Source organism: Myotis yumanensis, unplaced genomic scaffold (genome assembly GCF_028538775.1).
Source record: "Myotis yumanensis isolate MYYU_CA2020_CCGP unplaced genomic scaffold, mMyoYum1.0.hap1 SCAF_3, whole genome shotgun sequence".
In the NCBI taxonomy this organism is placed as follows: Eukaryota; Metazoa; Chordata; class Mammalia; order Chiroptera; family Vespertilionidae; genus Myotis; species Myotis yumanensis.
In genome coordinates this window covers 193,997,362-194,020,437 of record NW_027223754.1, presented here as the reverse complement: position 1 = coordinate 194,020,437, position 23,076 = coordinate 193,997,362, and the positions used below count along the sequence as shown (strand labels likewise).

The following is a 23,076-nucleotide window of genomic DNA, read 5'->3' as shown; positions in this document are numbered from 1 at the left end:
ATTTCCTGCCACAAATTGTCTAATTCAATTCAGATGCCCAAATTCAGCATAAATTTATGTAAGTTGGCTGGTAGAACATGTACCATTATAATAAAAATGAATTGGATATTAAATGTCTACAGCCAACTGGACACCACTATGTCTGGCCTTCCTGCAGAATCATGAGGTTGGATCCAACAGGCCTAGAAGTGGGCAAATTCTAGGCCATTCATAAGCAAGACTTGTTGGCCTTGGATGGGTATTAACTCTTTCAAGGTTATGTATATCTCCACCACAGGGATGTAAATGGTCCAAAGGTGCCACGAAAGTCACAGGCCCACCAGCCCTAGACCAAAATATGTGGCATCAGAGTGCTGGGAAAGCATGAGTATTTTTGAATAAAAGAAACAGCAGCAGTTCTTCAGATGAGGGGATTGGCTTTGGACAATCTGTAGATGAAGAACCACTCATGGAGCCAGCTGCCCCTTTGCAGAGGTGGTAAGTTGTTTGACAGTGTATTGGCTGCCTTCCCTTCTCTGTCACTTTCTCACTCCACCACTGGGGTTTCCACCTCCCAAATAAATTTTGCACTTGAATCATTGGCTCTGGGAGAACCTCAACTGAAGTAAGGACCCTTTCTTCCTCATTCTTATTCTGCATGAAAGTTAAGAGTCATGTCCTGGACTCAGGGTCCACAGAAGCTGCATTGGGTAAGAGGCCCTTGCTCAACAACTGGAGAAGGGCTGAGCAGGTATGCTTGTGGATGGAGAGGGAAGTTCCTGCAAGCTCCTCTAGCTTGGGTGATGATTGCTAGAAGGGCATAGTCTCAAAGCCTCTGCTTTCTCTGTCCATGCAAAAGCAGCCCGCCTTTACTTTGAAAGCTCCTTTTGACTATCATGTCAAAAAGAATTACAGGGAGCCAGAACACCTTGTGACCCCGGAGGAATTTTTTAAACCAACACTTTTGATTTTCTGGCACATGAAGGGAAGAGCGCAAAGGAAACTGAAGGGCTTATGTGTGTTTCCAGTGAATTCTAGGGAAGTGAAATAATGACCTTGGCCCAGACAGCAAAAGACAAATTTAATTTACATGCTTCAGTCCGTATATGGAAAAATCATTTAGATGGAAAGAAGAAAAGTCCAAACTGCAAGTCAATAGTGGCAAACATCACACATCCCAATGGTATGTGCTGGCCTCCATCAGTGACTCTGCTGTTCCAACATTCCCAATCATTGCACATATTTGGGCCTTGTGCTTTCCAGGAGGGTCTGCTCAGAAATGCCAGCCTGAATTTGCCCAGCTTTCGCTCAAAGCCTAGATCTGCTGCTGCTCCTCCCCCACTATACTCTCATTTCACAGGCCGCCCCGCTCTCTCTAGCTTCTTTCCACAACCCAGGCCTTGGGACTCTCCTTATTTGTAGCTTCTTAATTTAGATGTAGGCCAGTAGAAATGTATACAATGAGCAGAAGAGAAAGTCTTATTTTAGCCAGAACTTTTGAGGCTGAGAATGGGCTGTCAGTTGAAGAGGGCCAGAGACCCCCTCTGACGGCCTGGGCCACCCGAGCAGTCTCTCTCTGGGATGAATAACTCACATGCTCCACGAAGGGAGATGTTTATGGACACATGCGATGCTTCTCTGGCATCCTCTCCGTGAAGTCCAAGCCACCCTGGAGATCGTAAGTAAAGCAAAGTCTTCTGGATAAGAAGTTGTTGAGTTTATTTTTAAGTCCCCAGGTTTTAAAAGAATGTCCATAATCAGAAACACTCAATGCCCTACTAACACACACACACACACACACACACGCCGATAGATAGAGCTAAAGACAGAGAGACTAAGAAAGATAGAAAGAGAGACCTAGTCATAGACAGAGACAGGGTGAGAATATCCTGGGGCAGATCAACTCTAAAGCCCAAAGGAGACGTCAGTGAGACCCAAGACCAAGTGGAAAAGCTGCTGGTCTACCTGGCACTTCCTAGCACACACAGACTATTGCCACCCCCAAACAAATTCCTGTGACTTCGAAACTCACTATTCGTCTCTGTCAGCCTTTTTGCTCTTGACTGTCTACTTTACTCTTCAATGTCCATAGAACTTAGGAATTTCTTTACACAGTACTTCCCAAACTTACTCAGTTCACAGTACCCTTAATGTCTCGGTAATTTTTACACGGTATCCCCAGGCTCAAAGAAATATTTAACAGTTCCATTTATTGAATAGTTAAGTCCAAATAGCTTAATAAATATTTATGTTCTAGCAACTTAGGAGCCATTTGGGGGAAAATACACATAAGTTGAAAGAAAAATTATATTTTGTTTTATTATTAACCCTAATTACTTGCTAAAAGGATGTGTTTACCTGTTGGACACTATCCAACTTCCCCAATTATTGAGTCAGATTGGACATGACCACTCTCACTTCCTGTTCCACACTGATTTTGTGTAGAACTTGCACTGCTTCTACTAGAAGCTCAGCCATCACTAAGAGATGATGACATTGAAAGGTGTATTGTGAAATTTCACATCAACACTGCTGAGGTAGTATTCACATGGTATGTGATAGGTCTCAAGTATTGCTGGGATTTCCTTATAAATGGTTACAAACTCCACAACACTTCTGTGAGTTCACTGTGTGGCACTCTGGGGTGCACTGGGGCATAGTTTAGGAAACATCATCTTCATACCTTAAGAAACTTTCTCAACATACTGAAACCATTTGTCCATGACTTTCTCTCATGTGTATGTATAAATAAATTTATAAACAAAACACATATAAGTTTATATCTGAATAAAATGCATAAGAAAAGTTCTGGAAGGATACAAACCAAACTTAACTATGCCTACCTCTAGGGAGACAAAATAACATTGGGAGGAGATGAGGTCTAGGGAGACATTCATTTTATCTAAAATATAGATTTTTTTCTGGTGAGGAGAATGTTTTCATACATAATTTATATCATTAAAAATAAAAACAATTTTAATGCACCTATACACACAAAAATTTTACAATGCCACTTCAGGTAGTGCTAAATTCTGTGCAAAGAGAGTCTGTCCCAAACTCCAGTGAAGAGAACTCATTTACTAAAGTACTCAGCCTGGCTTTGTGGGTGCACCAATAGGTGAACGCTTCTCACTCACAGGTTCTTCTTATGGAAATTTCCTTCCTTTCTCACCTCCTACAATAGTGATCTCAAGGGTAGTAGTCAGAATCACCAGCAGGCTTTTCTACACTAAATCCCTCCCACCTTCTCAGAGTCTAACTGCTCACACTGTACTCAAATCAACATTTGATGCTGTGGCAGAGGAGGCCACTGTCCCTTTGGTAGTCTGGAGGCTCCTGGCAAGGATTATATTTTCCAGCCTGCCTTGCATCCAGGTGGAACCATATAACTATATCCCACCAATGACAGAAGAGGTAGAACCTTGAAATTCCAAATCTAAGTCCTTAACTACTCCTAAGTAGACATCCCTTTTATTAACCAATGTCACTCCAATAATTCAATAAAAATTTTAAAATAAATTAATAAAATTAAAAAATAAAAGAAGACATCCCATCCTATAGTCAAACAAGACTGACTCCCCAATTCTTGTAAGAGAGAGAGAGAAAGATGAGAGAGACCAAAGCTTGAAACAATAAATAAAATATATATATAGTACCTTCAGAAGAGAGGCTGAGGGAACTTTACTCTGTTCCACAGAACATTCTGATAAATTACTGAGGACCTCAGTGGAAAGCCTGGGCCATATCCCCTTGGCCCAGAGTAAGACCCCAAACAGAACCCCTCCATCCCTGCAGCCTGGGGCTCCCTTCTTCCCCATGCTGTCTGACAAGACAGTCCTAAGCTTCCTATTGCTATTGTCCCAGCTTCCTGGTCAAGGCCCTACAATTATGCATAATTTATTCCACATGTTTGTGCTCTTGCCAGAGGCATTGATCGTAAAAGTTTCAATGCTTTAGATGAGTTTTCTTTTGAAAAAATTGTCCCCAGGGTGGTGCACTGAACAGTAAATTAACACCCACCCATCCACAGGCCTCCTCTTGGCACATGTTCTAGCTTCAATGCTCCCCATAAAACATTCATTAAATTCAACCTCACAGGCAGCGCCAGGCCGTGATGGGAGGACAGGTGCCTGCATCCACACTGGATAGACATTTGGGTGACAACAAGCCCCATTAGGTAAACCCCCAGGACTACTTAAATGGGATTTTGTTGTCCTTTTAGTGATATGTTTTATAGGAGAAGATTCATTTCAGGCCACATTTGCTATTTCCCCAGCTTTCTATGTGCTCTGTTCCTGTACACAAAAATATGTTTTCCTCTTTTCCTTGAAGTCCCAGTTATCTGATCAGATCTATGTCACTCCAATGACACCATCATACACAAGCTCTGTCTCTCACAAACACACACTCTCGCACATGCTCACACCATTAGCACACCCACCCCATGCACACAAACATTCTCAACAACTCAGGGATGGTCTGAACAACTGATCATTCATGCACTCATTCATTCTGTCAGTGGTTAGCACTCCTATGATTTTTGCCAACTTTTCACTACTTCTCTAAGCAAGGACCTGGCTTAAGTGACCTCTGCCTGGTAGGTTCTAAAATTAGGCTGACTTATTAACTTTGTGCAGTTCACTTGTTCTCAGACCTACTCCCTGAATGTAGCAACTCCCTGCTGTTGCTAAACTCTGGGATGCCTCACCATCCCCTGATTGCCTCAACTTCCCCAGGTCTAAACCTTTAGAATTAGTTCCTCATATTTTTTCCCTCTATTGAACTACAAGGCTTGAGCTTTGTTTTCTGACTGTTCTCTAACTCAGACATTTTCAACCTTCTTCATCTCATGGCACACATTACTAATTACTAAAATTCTGCGGCACACCAAAAATATATCATATTTTTTGTCAATCTGACAAAAATATAGGTATAATTTTGACTCATTCTCACCAAATGGCTATTGTGTTGGCTGTTGTCATTTTTAAATTTGACAATCTAAGGGAAAAGAAGTCAGTGTCCCTAATTAAATAGGTATTGCATGTTTTAAAAATTCTTGTGGCACACCAGTTGAAAATAGCTACCCTAACTCATACAAAGTTTATTAAAAGAAAAGAGACAGGAGTAGGAATTAGAAGGGGTAGAGCTTTATCATCTTGTACGAACAGAAGAAAATCATTCCCTCGAGGAAACTTGAGAAGACCTCCAAATATGCCCAGGACAAACTATTCCAGAAAAGATTCAAACTAATCCACAAGCCAGGGGAAAAAATGAGTCTATTTTTTTATTAAAAGACGAGAGGCCCAGTGCATGAATTAGTGCACAGGTGGGGCCTCAAGGGGGAAGGGGCGGGACATGATCAGCCCTCTGGGTGGGCAGTGGGATGGTATCTGGATCCATCCCACTGACGTTCACAACAGTTGTCAGGAGCCACCTGGCGGCCGCTTTTATATCCCTTCTTCCTTGTGGAGCATCTAGGGAGGGGAAGTGGCCTCAGTGCCTGAGGCTGACTTCCAGGAGGCCAGCAGTGCTGTCAGGATTTTGTTCCAGAGATTGGATCTGCAGGACTACTGAGGGAGGGAGTTGCTGCTGCCTGGCTGGTGGGCGCCAGGACCGGTAGGTCAGCTGAGGGGCGCTCCTACTGTGGGAGCACACTGACCACCAGGGGGCAGCTCCTGCATTGAGCGTCTGTCCCTTGTGGTCAGTGTGTGTCATAGCAACTGATCATTCTGGTCATTCAGTCTTCATGGTTGCTTAGGCTTTTATATAGAGAGAGACAGACTCTAGCCCTGGCTGGTGGCTCAGTTGGTTGGAGCATCATCCCACACACCAAAAGGTTATATGTTCAATTTTGGGTCAGGACACATACCTAGGTTGCAGGTTTGATCCCTGGTCAGGATTCATATGAGAGGCAACCAAATGTTTCTCTCTCAGTGTGATGCTTCTCTTGTTCTCTTTCTCCCTTTCTCTCTCTCTAAAATCAATAAAAACACCTTCAGGTTAGGATTGAAAAATAATAAAAAAAAGTTCCAGACCTTTGGAAATACAATATATATCTGTGTTTATATTTTAGATTTCTCCCTATTGTCTTGCTATAAACTGAGCTAATTCTACTCACTGCTGTCCTCAGTGGAAACAGAGCATCACCCACCAAAATGTATACAAACCAATGAAGAAAACGTAGGATAGCAAGTTTGTCTCATACCCATCTTTCCAACAAATACCACAGTCCTTACTGCCTGTAGTATACTGGTAAAGAGGAAGAACCAACTACAATTTTTTAGAAGCATTTGAGGATATGACAAAACATTTGAAAGACAGAGGAGCATAGTAGTCAATAGCTTAGTTGCTCCTAAGTCAGATCCGCAGGCTCATATTCTGGTTCTGCTTCATATTCGTATTATGTTATTTATTTCTCTAAGCTTCAGTTTTCTCATGTATAAATTGTAGGTAATAAAGTTTTGAAATTTAAGTAAAATAAAGCCTATAAAGCCTTGCCCATAGTGAACACTTCATAAATATTGCATGTAATTTTATCATTATTACCACTTTCACCATGCCCATACCCTTAAAAATCATAAAAATAGATATAAGAATAGCCAAATTACCACCATCTAGGATAAAGAGACAGTTTATCTTCCAAAGGCAGTATGCCATAGCTTAACATGCTAATAACCAACATCATCTCTCACATCAGAAAAAAAATCACAAACTCTCAGAATGACAGAGGCTATAACCCAATTTCCCCATGTGATAACTGAAGCAGAACAGACCCAGAGGAGGACTCAACTATCTGATGAAAGCACCACAAGCCAGCCAAAGTTTGGGCCTTATTTCTGTTGACACTCCCCAATGTGGAAGTGTAGTTATCACCCCATTACAGTTATAACATACTACAGGCCCGGTGCACAAAATTCATGTGGGGGGTGGGGGGGGGGGAAGGCCCTAAGCCCGACCTGCACTCTCTCCAATCCGAGAGCCCTCAGGGGATGTCCTACTAACAGCCTAGGCCTGCTCCCAGTGGTTCTCTGCTCTCTGCGGGGCCTGCCTGCTCCACGCCATGGCGATGGGCAAGCAGGCCCTGCTGGGTGCTGCCTGCGGGCCACTCTTGCCTGCAGGGCTCGCATTGCTGGGGCGACGCCGCCAGCTTCCCGCCCCGGCCTCTATGGGCACTGCCATCTTTGTCATGGAGTGATAGTTAATTTGCATATTACTCTTTTATTAGATAAGATTATTTCAGATCAGCATTATGTTGATGAAATATGAGTTGTTCTCAGAGAAGCCTCATAAAGAGAGTTAAAATGTAGTGCAACCCTGGCTGGGCAGCTCAGGTGGTTGGAGCATTGTCCTGTACACAAAAAGGTTGTGGGCTTGATTCCTGGTAAGGGCACAAACCTAGGTTTTGGGTTTGATCCCCAATAAAGATGTGTACTGGAGGCAACTTAGCAATGTTTCTCTCTCATATCAATGTTTCTCTCTCTCTCTCTCTCTCTCTCTCTCTCTCTCCCTCCCTCCCTTCCTCTCTCTCTAAATATTAATAAACACTAATGGCCCAGTGCACGAATTTGTGCACATTGAAAGGAAATTAATTAGTCCCTCTGGTTCAGGGACGAATGCAGATGGTCCCGGGTGGTGGTTGGCAGAGCAGGACTGGGCAATATGGGCTGGACACGCCCTGGAGCCAACCTTCCACAGTCCCTCCCCAGCTGGCCGCACCTGCGCTGGTGCTGTGGCTTGAAGGGCATCTGTGGAGTGAGCGGGGTCCCTCTGGCAGGTGGGGTCCCTCAGCCTGGCCTATGGGGATCAGGCTGAAATCGGCTCTCTGACATCCCCCAAGGGATCCCAGAGTGAGAGAGGAATCTCGAGGAATCAGGCTCCCTCCTCTCTGGTTCCAGGATGTATCACCCGAGAACCACTGCTGCCAAGTCACCACAGCTCAGCAGCTCCTGCGTTGAGCATCTGTTCCCTGGTGGTCAGTGCACATCATAGCTACCGGCTGGTTGGACAGTCGCTTAGCCATATATATATATATATATATATATCCTCAGGTGAGGATTAAAATAAAGAAAAAAGGTAGTATGCCATATCTTAACATCATACTTAATGATGAAAGATTAGTGTGTTTTTTTTTTTCTCCTAAAGTCAAAAATAAGACAAGAAAGTCCATTTTCATCACTTCTATTCAACATTGTAGAAGAGATTCTAGAAAGGGCAATTAGGCAAAAAGATAAAATGCATCCAGATTGAAAAAGGAAGAAGTAAAACTATCTCTATTCACAGATGAGAAAATCCTAAAGAATCCACTAAAAACTATTAGAATTAATAAATGAGTTCAGCAAAGTTGGTGGTACAAAATCAATATACAAAAATCAATTATATTTCTATATGTTAGCAATAAATAATCCAAAATTGAAATTAAGAAAATAATAACATTTGCAATAAAATAATTATAAACAAATTTAACAAAAGATGTGCTGGAACAACTAAATACCCACATGCAAAAAAAAATATTTTTTGGACCCCTAACTTACCTCAAACACAAAACTAACTCAAAATGGATCATAGACCTAAATCTAAGAGCTAATACTATAAAACTTGTAGAAGAAAACCTAGATGTGTAGCTCTATGATACTAGATTAGGCACTGGTTTTTTAGATATGACACAAAAAAACACAAGTGACAAAAGGAAAAATAGGTAAACTATGTTACAAAACATTATACTTCAAATTACATCATCAACATAATTTGTTAAGCCCATAGGAAGAGAGAAAATATTTATAAATCATATTATCTGACAAAGGGCTGGTGTCCAGATTACGTAAGTAACTCTTTCAACCATAAATAAACAACAACAAAAAAGACAATTATCCAGTTGAAAGGGTAAAATGGGCTAAAGATTGCAATAGATATTTTCCCAAAGAAAACATACAAGTGGCAAATAAGCACATGAAAAGATGGTTAACATCATTAGTAATTAGGAAAATGATAATTAAAACCACAATGAAATACCACTTCACACAGCTAAGATAGAATAAAAAAGACAACAAGTGTTGGTGAGGATGTGGAGAAACTGGAGCCCTCATGCATTGCTGGTTAGAATGTAAAATGGAGCAATCACTTTGGAAATTGATATGGCAGTTCTTCAAAATGTTAAACATAGAGTTACCATATGACCCAGTATTTCCACTCTTATATATATATCCAAGAGAAATGAAAACATACATCCACAAATATGTATAGCAGCATTATTTATAATAGCCCCCAAAGTGGAAGCCATCCAAATGTCCATCAACTGATGAATATCTAAACACAATGAAATACATCCAAAATTCAGAACATTACTTGGCAATAAAAAAAAAAGTACTGATATAGCTACAACATGGATGAATCATGAACACATTTTGCTAAGTGAAAGAAGCTAAATACTACATTTTGCATGGTTCCATTTATAATATGAAAGTCCAGAATAGGCAAATCTATAGAAGCAGAAAATAGAGTAGTTGCTTCCCAGGGCTTGATAACTATTGGATCTAGTGTTTCTTTGGGGAAAGATAAAAATATTTTAAACTTAAACTGTGGCAATGACTGCACAAATCTGTGAATGTACTAAAAACCATGAATTGTATACTTCAAATGGGTGAAGTTTATGCTCTGAGAATTAAATCTCAATAAAGTTGTTTTTAAAAAAATGAATTTGATATTTTTAAAATAAAATTTAAAAAGCAATGGGCCTTGGAGATCAAGCAGAGCTGATTTTGATTACCAGCTCCCCCACAACTAGCTATGTGATCTTCAGCAAGTTCCTAGACCACTCTGGACCTCAATAAATGGTAGATTTTATCATTCAAAAGGAAAGAAAGTAATAAGAGGTGGGAATATGCAGCCTGAGGATTACAATGAAGGCAGAGCCAAGGTAATCCTCTGGGATGAAAGAAGCCCATCGAAGTTTGCCTGCTAGACTTTTATTCTTAGTCTCTCTCTATTCCCCAGAGGAAGGTACCTTTCCTAAATATCACACACATGATGGTGCCCCCAGGGCCATGTCATGTAGTGAATATTGACCACAATTCTTCCCGTAGGCAAGAGCAGTATCCCTCCCATCAGGCCACACAATGTGTTCCTCCCTCCCTCATTTCCCATCTTTGGCTAGATTTACAACAAAAACAGAAACATTTACACTATTAACAGAACTGGGGGAATATAGAAGGATGCTAACAATCAAATTCCAGCCCATTTTAATCTTACACTGCTCATTTGGGAAAGTCATCCCCACCTCCACCCTGTCCTGGTGTCTATAAAGCATTAGATGCTTTGAGCTTTGCATTCTCAACAGTGTAATGAAAATAGATGTTGAATGCTAAAACATAAACATATGTATCATTCATAATGCATTCAGATGTTTTTCAATTATTCATGGTTCCTGAGAGTTACTTGACCTATCAGGCATATATATCCAAGCAATGTTTGTATTAGAACCACAGCCTCAATGTATGCTATCCCAGCTCCTTGGCATTCCCGTCTATGGAATTAAAATTAAATGAGTCAGTGGTCAATAAAAGTTACATGTGATTTCCATAAAATTATCCATTGTATATTGCTCTGGAGTGGAGAAAGTAGTTTGCGTGGAGTTGCCGAAGCTGACAGGACACAGAATGCTTGCTTTCGGATGAGGGGGTGGTGATAATTACTCTTTCCTAAGAATGAATTCATCATTTCCCTGAATAACTGGTGGTCCTGGACTTAACTTGCTGTCAAGGAAAAAAAAATAACTCAAAGGGCCACCCTCTTTCTGTTCAAAGTCCTATTTTCTTTAAAATAAAATTTAAAAAGCTAGTGTTCTGGGCTCAAAAACAACACATTCTTCTGTTTTGATGCTTGAATAAATTTGCATGTTAACATGAATAGTTTCAACTTAAAGAATGTCAAATTAAATACAAATTGAATTCAAATCCAAGATGGAGAAAAGATATGCACAAAACAACAGATTTTCAATCTTGTCGATTTTTTTTCAGGAACCAGATTAGAAAAGACATAAACAGACACACACACACACACACACACACACACACACACACACTTGGTTTCAAAGAAGAGTGGCACTCAGAGGAGACAGGCACTGCCAAAGTGGAGCCCCCGCATTGTACCCCTACCTCACACACACCAGGAGTATTTACAGATCACAGCACCAATTCTAAAGTTCTGTTTCATTGTCTGAATGCCACTATAAAACTCAGAAATACAACTCAGAAGTGATGTTCACCATTACATTCCTACTTTTGGAGGCCTACCCAGGTAAGATGAAATATAAGAAACATTATTACATATGAGTAGCTCAAGCAAATGCAGGCATGGATTTTCCTCAGTTGGCCCTAAGAGCCATTTCTTGCTTTATCCTGTGACTTCCTCATTGCACTTAAAGGCAGTATGTAAAGTGGTTAGATGTACATACTGTTGGCAATGGATCTGGGTTGAAATCCCAGATCCCCTCATTTACTTGCTGGGTGACCTTTGGCAAATGACTTAATCTGTGGACTTAATTTTTTTCATTAGTTTTCATTTACATACAATAGTGCCAGCCTCATAAATTTATTGTGAGAATAAAATAATATAAGGAGCTTAGTACAGTGCCTTGCCTAGTGCAAGCAAGCATTCTATAAAGGTTAGCTGTCATTGCTGGTTGGTATGGTGGTGGTGGTGGTGATTATTATTATATATTTAGGTGATGGACTCCAGAAGAACCAGGCCTGACAACATTTTCTTTCTTCTCCAACCTGCTCTCTAATATTGTCCAGATACTATCCAGGAAAGAGAGACAAATCAAGTCATGGCAAAAGCCTGCTACCCATGAGCTCTGAATGCAGGACAATCAGAGATGTCATGCTCTTATTCCATCCTGTCTCACCTCTGTCAACCCCTTCTCACAGCCATCTCTGTCCATGAAGGAGTTCCCAATGAAAAGACAACAGGATCTTAAGAAATAAAGAGGGCAGTGAGCAAAAAGCACCAGCATCTTACCTCATCCCCGCTCTCACTCATGTTGGTCCCCAATTTCTGGACAACAGTCTGGTCACTCTTCTTTAGCAATTTTTCTCGAACTTTGGTTTCATACTCAGGCCGGGAGTGTTCCTAAAACCCAAGAGTCAAAGAGTAGTTAGTAAACAGGCAGAATAGCAATCTTGGCCTGTGGGTTATAACCAGACACCACAAGTACAGTAAAGTCAGGACTTAGGATCAGATTCTATTGGACATAAGCTGCCACACCACATATAATCACGAGGAGTCTAGACCAGGAACACAATGTGGGAGAGAAAGGGGACACACAACACTTGTTACCACACTGAAAACCAAACCTGGGCACGTTCCTGAGGATGGCACCAGTGTTGAGAAAGGAGAGAGGAAATTTCAGCTGATACAAAGAGAAGCCACATGCTTTGCATAGCAGTTTGACCAAAGCCAGAGGGATGCATCTGTTCATCCCACCAACTATCTGCATACTTCAAACTTTGTTTCAATGAGCCAGATCCCAGCTAGAGAAACAGATGTGCCCCACAGCTAGGAGTTAGGGCAACGACAAAACTTCCTCCCTGCTCCATTATTCTATAAGCTAAAATGGCGACTAATAAAAATCAAAGTTAAAGGTGGCCATGGGGAATCTTAAAACTCACTTGCCTGGGCCTGTTTCCTGTACAGCCTAAGTGATTAACTCATTGGCAAGTACACCAGTGCTCAAGAGACATCACTGAGCCATTCAGCAATACAAATACGAATGGTGAGTCACCAGGCATGGGAAAGCACACCTAACTAATCAAGAAGACCATGGTCAAATCAAGTCAGATGCTGGAGCAGGAAGACGCATGACTGACTTCAAAAAGAATTTAACTGTGCACACCTGGACTCATTGGCAGGTCTTCCCCGAAGCATCCAAGGACAAATAACTACAGGTGTGAGGACTTCATGTTCCTGTATCATTTAAAAATAACTCCTAGGCAGGGATTATAACTCCATCAGAGATTCCAGAAGCCAACAAGCTAGGCTCCTGGCCTGTCTTTGGCTTTTCCAAGATGTGCCATGATGTTGGAGAGGAGAAGGCATGCGTGTGACTAATAAACATAACCAATACAACAGGAGATGATGCTATGTAAGTGTTTTTATGGTTCACCATCATCAACCAATCTCTGAGGAACAACCAAACCCAAGAGTCACCTCCTGGATCAGTGCAACTTCTTTTTTTAAAAAAATATATTTTATTGATTTTTTACAGAGAGAAAGGGAGAGGGATAGAGAGTTAGAAACATTGATGAGAGAGAAACATCGATCAGCTGCCTCCTGCACACTCCCTACTGGGGATGTGCCCACAACCAAGGTGTATGTCCTTGACCGGAATCAAACCTGGGACCTTTCAGTCCGTAGGCCAATGCTCTATCCCAGTGGTCTGCAAGCCGCAGTTTGCTGACCACGGAGTTAGGGTATGGATCAGTGCAACTTCTGCCTAAGAGGCCTCCTTGTGGGACCAGCTGGACACCATAAAGACTTGTTGAAAGACTTCTTTGGGTCCTGTTTGTGCTTGTTGAAGGGAGACCCGCCAGAACCAAGAGACTTTTGCTCAAAAGTGGGGCAATCTTCAGCTCAGTGAGCCTCTCTTGTCCAATTAACTTCTTTCAGTCAGGCCCTAGGTCCTCCTAGGACATCTTAGTGTGTGTGGCCTCATATGAACACTCTACCCTCTCTGAAGGCAGAACCCATATATATATTTTCTCATTTGTCATGGAATCTATGATGCTGTTAGTCCCAGGGCATAAGCTTAATACAAAGGACCGTATAGATAGAATGAACGTATGTACTCAATACATTACCATGCCCATATGCTCAAATGCAAGCTGACTAATTAGAGCAAGGAAGAAGAAACCACACCACGGACATGGAGAGCCACATAGGCTCCAGAACAAGACTAAATTGGAGATTTCACTTGCTTGGACATAAAATATCAGAGCCACAAAGTCAGAGGTCCTGTGCTCAAGGCAAGGCCCATCAGTTACTGTAGGAGAGTGTGGAAAAGGCCTACTCTCCATGTAGCTGCCATATTGCTTATGATATCTTTAGCAAGTGGGTACTTAGGCACTTGGAAGTGCCTCTGGTCCTTCTAGCCACTGTCCCCAGCACTGCATCCAGAAGTGTCCACAATATGGGGAGAACCTATCTGATATTCACATTTGCTCTTCAGTCAATGTGGGAATAGATAACTGTGAGCAACCATGTCATGCTGTTCCTTATCAACTCACCAACATCAAGACTGGGCCCCTAGTTCTCAAAAGAGCCTGGAGGAAAGGCTCATTTATTTCCATCCTTTAATTATAGGATGAAGCAAGGGTAGGTTTACAGTTATTTGTATGGAAAATAATGCAATAATTAGTAAATAATAATAATACAAAAATAAACTCTGTTTCATATACTCACAACTGTAAAACCATTTTTGCCCAACCCTGTAAGAACTTATCCTTAGCTCATGCTTCAGTTCACATGGTGTACTGGTTTACATTGTAAAGGTCTAGGGGTTTTCTTCTTCTGTGGGCATCAAAGACAACCAGCACCCGGCACCCATGCCTCTCCCTTGACCCTCAGAAGGCTTACAGAGGCATTCTGACATTTCCTGCTCTGGAAGCAGTTCCTATTTTCTTGATTTATGCTCACTAGAACCAATTATATGAGATGTAGAAGTATGTTGAATGACATCTCAAGGCTACCACAAGGCCTGCCTCTTGTGCCATCTCTTTTCCAGAGAGGGACACTGGGATATCAGGCTACCTACCAGGACCAATGTCTTACAGCTCAAGAGTAGAGAGGGAATTTAAATTTTTAGTCTCAGTGCATATCAATCATGGCTTAGCCCAGCCGTGGGCAAACTACGGCCCGCAGGCCGGATTCGGCCCGTTTGAAATGAATAAAACTAAAAAAAAAAAAGACCGTACCCTTTTATGTAATGATGTTTACTTTGAATTTATATTAGTTCACACAAACACTCCATCCATGCTTTTGTTCCGGCCCTCCGGTCCAGTTTAAGAACCCATTGTGGCCCTCGAGTCAAAAAGTTTGCCCACCCCTGGCTTAGCCCATAAAGTCAATCTAGAAGAGCTGCCACAGTGAGACCTGGCCAGTGACTGGCTGATATGACAGTGCCCGTAAGTGGTCATCTCATTCAAAATGGTCTATTTATAGCATCAAAGCAAAGCAAGGACCCAGAGAAGCATGCAAAAGAACTCACTTCTTCCTCTTCTATACCAGTCAGGTCCCAGAAGTAGCCCAATCGCATCTGTAATCGCTTCCAGTTTTCGAGAAACATGGTAGCTTAAAAGGAAAGAAAAAAATCTGTCAATTTTGAAGAATGGATTTTTGAGTACTCGTTGGATTCACCAATGGTGGTGAAAAATAAACTTATAAAATTCAAATTTAGGAGCTTTCTTTAAATCTTTATTTCCTTCCTCCTACTTCTATCTTGAAATGCTCTAAATATTGCACATATAGCCGAGTAGACACACACACACACACACACACACACACACATTTTTCCCCACTTCTAGGTTATGAGAAGAGGGTAAACATTGATCTCAAAAAGTGAGGAAGGATGGCAGAATAAAGAAAATAAGAATGGAAGAGTTTGTAGTCATTTTCTGACAAACTTCATTGTGTCTATGAATACATTCTTTCTTCCTATATCTTCCTCAACACTCACTTTCTTTTCTCCATTTTTTTTTTGTCCCCTGCACCACTTCCCTTCTGTGGGCCTTAATATTCACAATTCTGAGATTATGTAATAGTCTCCTAATAGTTCTACCTAACTCCAGAGTCTCAGCCTTCCAACCCATCTTGCATGCAGCTGATAGACTAATCTCCCTTAAGCGGCACTCATTCATTCATCCATTTCTTAGCCAATATTTGTTGAATGCCTACCACATATACACATCAGTCAGTCTGCCTGCTCCGACCACAGCCCCCTTGAAGGGCCAGCCCAGTATGCTCCAGAAAGACCAACACCCTCTACTCCACAGCCATGGTCTATAATACCAGGATTGAGCTTCTGATCTAGAGCCTGCCAATGGACCAGATTCCCACTTTTGAAAACTGAAACCAAGAAACACAAAGAGAAGCAGAGATGGCATAAACCAAGCAGCACCTGAAAGAAGGAGAAAGGGCTGTGGTTTCTTACAGCAACTCCAGCTCCAGTTCCCCAATGACCTGGCTATATTTCCTGCATCCATGAACTTGCTTCTTGCCTTATTAAATAAATCTCTTGTTATTTGAGAGAACTTGAATGAATTTTTAATCCTGAAAAGAGAAGTAGGCCCAGCTAAGGTATCTGCAGCACAAAACACTGTTCTCGGCATCATGAAGGAGATGAGATGACTCTGGTGTAGATTTTGCTCTCAGGATGTTTAGAGTCTATGTGGGGAGGTTATAAATAACTACCATAGAAGGTATACAGTGACTAGGCCTTAAGAAGGATACAGATAAAATGCTGTGGGCATTCAGGAGAGGGAGTACTAGCTGCCAGAGAAGCCATCTGAGCTGAGTCTTGAAGAACAATAGCATTCAGGCAGTAAAGAAGATGTGGAGAGAGGAAGGATGCCAATATTCCCCCATTCCTCACCCCTGCTGAAACTTTCAGTGGCTATTTATGGCCTAAGTTCTCTCTGGATACTGGAACCCTGTATATCTGGCCAGATTGACCTAAATCAATCCCCACCATCTGTCAACGTACACCTTATACTTGCATTGCTGCTGACACCATCTCCTCCCTGTCCTCTTCATTCCTAACTTGTGCAAATTGTCCCCATCTCCTGTGCTACCCACCAATGTCTACCCTCATCCTTTCCTGACCAGCTCAAGTCCCACTTCTTTCATAAGATCAAGCTCAAGGGCACCCTCTCCTCCACACTCCTACTGCCCTTAAGGTCTGCTGCCCTGGAAAGGGAAGGAATATGGCCCTCCTTGAAGCCACCCATACACCTCTACACATGATAAGAATCTGGGTGCCCTTCATTGCATGTTGTGCTGGACTGTTGGCTGCCATTCAGGTCTATAGTGTAGTAACAGATCTGTAAACTCTTTCTTGGCTCCAAGATACCTGTTTTCCTTGGACACAGCACAGAAGTGAGCATAACAAACACCATGGACTGGTTAAATATACCATTACTTAAAGCTTCATTTGCTTTACTTGGTACAATATGACAGTGCACTGATCTATATGTTTTCTCCTAGGACTAGCGGATGTTTCATGTAAGTGCATCCTGACCTCCCAACACTGGGATCACTCTGGGGGATGCAATGAGACCAAGGAGGATGTCACTCCTTTTCCTATACTCTTCTCAGTGTCTGAGGAGAGTTCTGCAAGGTCCATGAAGGACAGAAGTCAGACAGGGGGAACGGGCAAGAGAAACAAAAGAGTCATTGAAAGAGGAGCCATGAGGACAAGGGAGGGCCAAACACCAATGAAGAGCTGCTCACAGTTCCTGGTACATATTATGTGCCAGGCATTGTGCTAAGTGCTTTGTACACACATCTCACTCACTAGTCACAGAAAATTATGGGACATAATTTTACAGATGAGGACAATGATGCTCAAGGGTTAAGTATTGTGCCCCAGGTTACATTGGACCTTGGGTATTGACTTCACTGACACAACGCTAGATTCACATTGGATGGCTATGGGAGCCACACATTAGGCAGTCCCCTAAGTCACAAAAAGAGTTTATAAACCCTGTCCCTTTTCTTTTCAATAGGGCTTTCACTCTTTTTCCAAAGTTCCCAGAGTTTGAGGCCAGAACAGCAGAGGGGCTAGGCCCAAAGACTCCAACAGACCCAGGTCTCCCTGTCTAGTACCTTCTATGAATCCTCTGTCTCAGCAATCCCCTCTCCCTTTCCACAATAGTCTGAGTCTCTTCCTGTGGAGAACCACTTTTTCTTCCCAGCCTTATTCTTGGCAGGCCTGGGCCCTGGCCCTGGCCCACCCAGCAAAGCACCACTGATCATAATAATCATGGTAACAAGAGGCATTACTATGATTTTTAATTGTAACATGTAGGTAATCATGCCCAGGGGCTCTTGGCAGCTGTTACCAAATATACAATCACATAAAACATAGCAAGGCTGTTAAAAAAATAAAACCAAACTCTACCTTTTGCCAGGAAGCTCTAACACAATCTCACCCTTTTTGCTTTCCCTACACTGCTATCTGAGAGGAAGAGAGAGGAGCCAGGGATGAGGTAGTAAATTATTAGGCTCTCTGGAGGGGTGGGGGGTATTTGTTCATTACAGCTATTGAGAGAGAAGAGGCAGTTGTTGGGGCTTGAAAGTGGGCAAGTAAAAATGAAAACCAAGTTCCTCTACAACAAGGAATTAAGCAGCTCATCAAAGTTCTTAAGGATCATGGACCCAGTGTTACTAAGTACATCTATTTGATCATCGTAATATCTGCAAGACAACTTAATGGCATTAGGATTTCAATATATCAAAATATGAATGCATATTCTGAGTTCCAAGTCAGTTCAAGTGGATTTCTGAGTAATTACAAGATAACCTTGATGGATGAGGAGACAGAACTGCCTGACTTCCCAGGTAACAAACTTCAACTTCAGTCTGTTTTACTGACCATTCCTGTGAACATTTTCAGAGCTTTATGGTCACAAGTGCCATTTCCTCCTGCCTCATTCTCATGAACTGACCACTGTTCTCCCTGAAAGTAGAATGGCCCTGGAAATTGTCCTTGATGGCCTACGAATATGGAAATCTTTCTAGTCTGATTCTATCTCCACCCAAGTAGAGGTCCCTACAGGTAATGGAAGACAGTTGTTCCCACCACTGCTGAGAACAGACTTCTCTCTGTCTCCTCCTCACACTTTCAGAGGTGTGACTCATGGTCCCATCCTGGTAGGTCCTCCAGGGCCCATATAGTCAGTGATAAATCAAACAGCCTCTGTAGAAGTCGCATGGCCCTGCTGGTCTATGATCCAGCGGGAAAGCTAAGGGCTTGTACATCCATGATGAGTAAAAAGCAGGTGGCTACTCAAGATGGGCTGAAACATGTCAACTTAGTCTCTTTTTTTAATACATGTGGGTGTGCCTTCTTGGAAATGCTCAATTACCACAAGGTTGTTATTCCAAGTTATCTCAGTTTGTAAAAATACAAGTGTGTGTGTGTGTGTGTGTGTGTGTGTGTGTGTGTGTGTGTTGTCAGATGGCTATGGCTTAGAGAAAGTTTATTACCCTGATACTCTGGGATGGGAGGGGCAGAAAGGAGGAGAAAGACAATGAAGGAACTCTTTGTTCTTTCCTTCACAAATCCCTTCACAAAGTGGAATATTGAAAACACCACTGTGGTATTAAGTAAAATCTCTACAGTCTATACTCATGGTATCCTAGAAATTACACTGAACCTGGAGTCAGGAGACCAGGTTTAGGCCCTTTACCACCAACTAACTCTGTGACCATGGCCATGATCCCACCACTCTATTTTGGGTGATAGCTATGATTTTATATGTCTTAGATGTTCCTAGAGGTGCATTATGGCTGTGCTAGGGGTTTTCAAAATATCCACTTGTTCAAATTCTGAATAAATCACACATGTGACTAATACAAGGTTAATATTACTGTATTTAAAAAAACATATATATATATATATATATATATATATATATCCATGATAATATCCTTAGTTCTATTTACATTTATGAGTAAAAGAAGTAAACCTATTATCCCTAAAATACTTCTTGAGATACAAGGACTAAATGCTAAAAGAAGTAAACTGAAGGATATGGCCATTAGAGCATAGTCACTGTACCCATTTCAAGGTACCACTCATATAAGCGAGGCTCATGATAACCACTTACCCCACAGAGCCATGAAGATGGAGAAGAAGACAGTGGCAGGATTGTCAAACAGGTGGCTGGCCCGCGCTGTACCACAGGCTGAGCTGAGGTTCCAGTAATCACAGGACTTGTCACACAGGGGACACATGGTGAAGGCATTCTGCTGGTCACACATCTCTTTGCTGCAGTAGACAGAGGCTACTGGGTCAGATGGAGCTCACACAGGACCCACCCCAAACAAATCACCCCCAAGACATCTCCCACTTCTGAATCCATGGCTGATCTTATCAACGACATACATGAGGTGTGTTAAAGAAGATGGGATTGGATTTTTCACTTTGAGAGTGTTGTTCTTATGTTTTGTCCAAAAAAATAAATGGGCCACCTTTTGAGGTATGGAGCCCCCACCATTAGAAATGCCCCAACAGAAAGTTAGTGATCATCTGTCAAAGATGTACACTGAAAGATGGCTTATAAAACCCCCTTCAAAATGTGTGGAGTGTATGAGGTTGATGGAAAGCACCAACAACTGTGAATAAATCACCCGCCTGAAGTTAGATTTCATCATCATTCAAGCATAGACTGTCTTCAGATCTGGATTGGAAGCCTTTTTCTTAGTACATTCGCATTTGTAGAATGGGGATTAATAACCTCAACCTAATAAAAATTATCATGACCATGAAATGGGATTAGGGGAAATGAAAGAATGAGGTAAATTTTTCCAAAGCCTAGATTCTATGATCTTCAAGAGAGAAGCATGAGTCAAATAACCATCGCCTATATTCTAACCGATTCTCAGTACACTTCTATTTAATGGACTGATGAATACACTTGAAATTCCATTCCTTCATTAGGTGATTAGCTGAATCCAATAAACTTAGGCTCCTATGAGTGCTTATAAATAAGAACCAAGGAACTACCAGCCCTAACTGGCCTCCTAATATCTCTCCACACCATATATTGGCAGGAAAAGTAATGAACTTATCATTCTGGTGTGTAATAGTCCTCTTGGGGGATGGGTAGAGGGTTGGGCTTTTGGTTGGGAGGAAAATGGTGGAGAACTCAAGATTTCATGAAAATGAAGCATTGGGGTGGTAGGGGATCCTACACTGGAAACCGCAGCTATGTTTTCTCCAGAAAGAGGCAGCAGAGGGAGCTGCAGAGCATGGCTGGCAAGTGGGAGGCCACTGCCAGGGTGAATAAGCTGGTACCCTGTGTGCTAAACAAGTGCTTAGATTTAACCCAGAAGTCAAGGGATGCCTGGATCTACTTTTCCTTTATTAAGAAGTTGAAGGGTTTAACTGAGGGCTGTCACTGTCTGTCAAATGCCAGCTTTCAAGCTCGTTTTTAATAAGCTATTAAGTCCACAGCAGGGAAAGGCCCTTGTGTGAGAGAATGGAAACTCTAGGTCTCTGAGGATAAACCCTGGTTCCTCCACTGACTTGCTGCTAAGCTCTCCATTGGCAAGTGTCAATAGCAGTGACTCATTCACATCGACAACATTAAAGAGTAACATCTTGTTAATAAGTTCAGCTGTGCTAGCTTCACCTGGGCACATTCTTATTGTTCACTGGAGAACCCGGTTTATTTTCAAGTCTTCTGGGTCAGATAAGTGTTCGCTGCGTAGTTGAGAAGGAGTTGCTGTTTTCAGAGAGGAGAGGACCCTCTTGGAAAACAAATTCACACAGAAAATCGTTGGTCTGTATAAATTCTAGTAAAGCGCTGTGCTTTGAAGCTGTCTGGGAACATCTGAGTAGGGACTTTGTTCTTCAGGGGTTTTCTACACATTGGTTGCCAGGGAGGGATAACCCTAGTCAGCCTAATCTTAATCAAATCTAGTCAGGGTTAAAAGGACAGGAATGAAAAAGTATTAGCAACCAACGTGGTGCAAAGAATTTTGAAACTTAAGTGCTATGTAAATTACTGGTTTTAAAATTAGAGTACAGTCAAGTATCAATCATTTGTACAAAATTGTAGCCCGTGTAGCACAGATACTCCCCATATCATTTAAATTGAAAGTCAGATGTTTTGTAGGTATTGATGGTTGTTTTTTGTTTCTGTTTTTGGATGCAAGCAATTTGAACAGAATTCTGAAGAAATTCTACCTCAGGAGGACATTCGAATGACTGAATTCTCTAGAAAAGCTGAAAGACGAGAGAAGCTCACCTAGAATTGAAATCATGTCTGGATTATTCACTGGCTGCATAATTTACAGATTCCTAATAATAAGTAACTGTGGCTATAAATCTAATAGTGTATTTCTTCAATCTATCATTTTCTCTAGAAAGCATAGGTTGATAAAAACCCAGCCTGAGTGGTGTTCTCAATGAGTGACTCATGGCTTACAGGTTAGGTGGTACAGGACTGTGCTAGCAGAAAGAGAGGAGGTGCAATGAGGCAATTATTCAGACAGACCATCTGTTATTAAGGTTCAGACCTAAAGTAACCAATTTTTTTTCAATATGGTTTAGATTAATCTGCTTTTTAAAAATGCTCCAGTCTTTCCTACCCATGTAAGCAAATGCCTAACAAATGGAACCAATCCCTTGGTGAGCAGAGGAAAGTTCTATAGATGTATCATGCACATATGGAATTATTACTTACAAATGATACTTGTATCTCACATATCAAAGTTATTGGCAATAAAAGGTACCATTTAAAGTTCCACGTAATGTAAATTTTCTGGTTTTGATTTTGTACTGTAGTTATACAAGATATAACCATCAGGGGAAATCGGGCAAAGGGTACATTACACCTCTCAGTACTATCTTGGCAACTTCCTGAATCTATAATGTGTTCAAAATAAAAAGATTTTAAAAAGTGATACATAGGTATTAACTTCCCAGCTTAATGCCAAAATTAGAAACCTCTGAAATAACCCCAGGAATAGTGCAAGTTTTTAATTATGTTTAGGAGTGGCTGGTAGATACAGAGTCTGAAAAAATGTGAATTTATTTAGATTTAGTATTGGGATTTGGAGGCCATTCCTTTGTTGATAGGAGTGATATTTTGTGAATTTCCATCAGGCCCACAGAGCTTGGACTTTTGGTGGGTATACAATTCTAATTTAAGAGCAGTTCTTTAAAAAAATCTTCACAATATGATTAATTTTTTCTATCATTTATACCTTCTTGGTTTGTCACGTCCTATCATGAATCTGAAAAAGTGACAATCAAAATTTCAATTTTTAAGAGTCAATCTCAAACTTTTTGACTATGACCTACAGTTTGAAAGTATT

General features: G+C 41.5%; 1 protein-coding gene across 1 annotated transcript in view; it reads right to left on the bottom strand.

The window, feature by feature from the left end:
* ANO2 (anoctamin 2) overlaps positions 1-23,076 on the bottom strand; it is a 302,486-nt gene that overhangs the window by 130,114 nt on the left and 149,296 nt on the right. The window contains exons 12-14 of the mRNA XM_070408835.1: positions 19,860-20,020; positions 15,239-15,321; positions 11,995-12,105 (exon numbers count right to left, since the gene is read on the bottom strand). Coding sequence (XP_070264936.1) covers positions 11,995-12,105; positions 15,239-15,321; positions 19,860-20,020 — 355 coding nt within the window. The remainder of the gene's footprint in view (positions 1-11,994; positions 12,106-15,238; positions 15,322-19,859; positions 20,021-23,076) is intronic.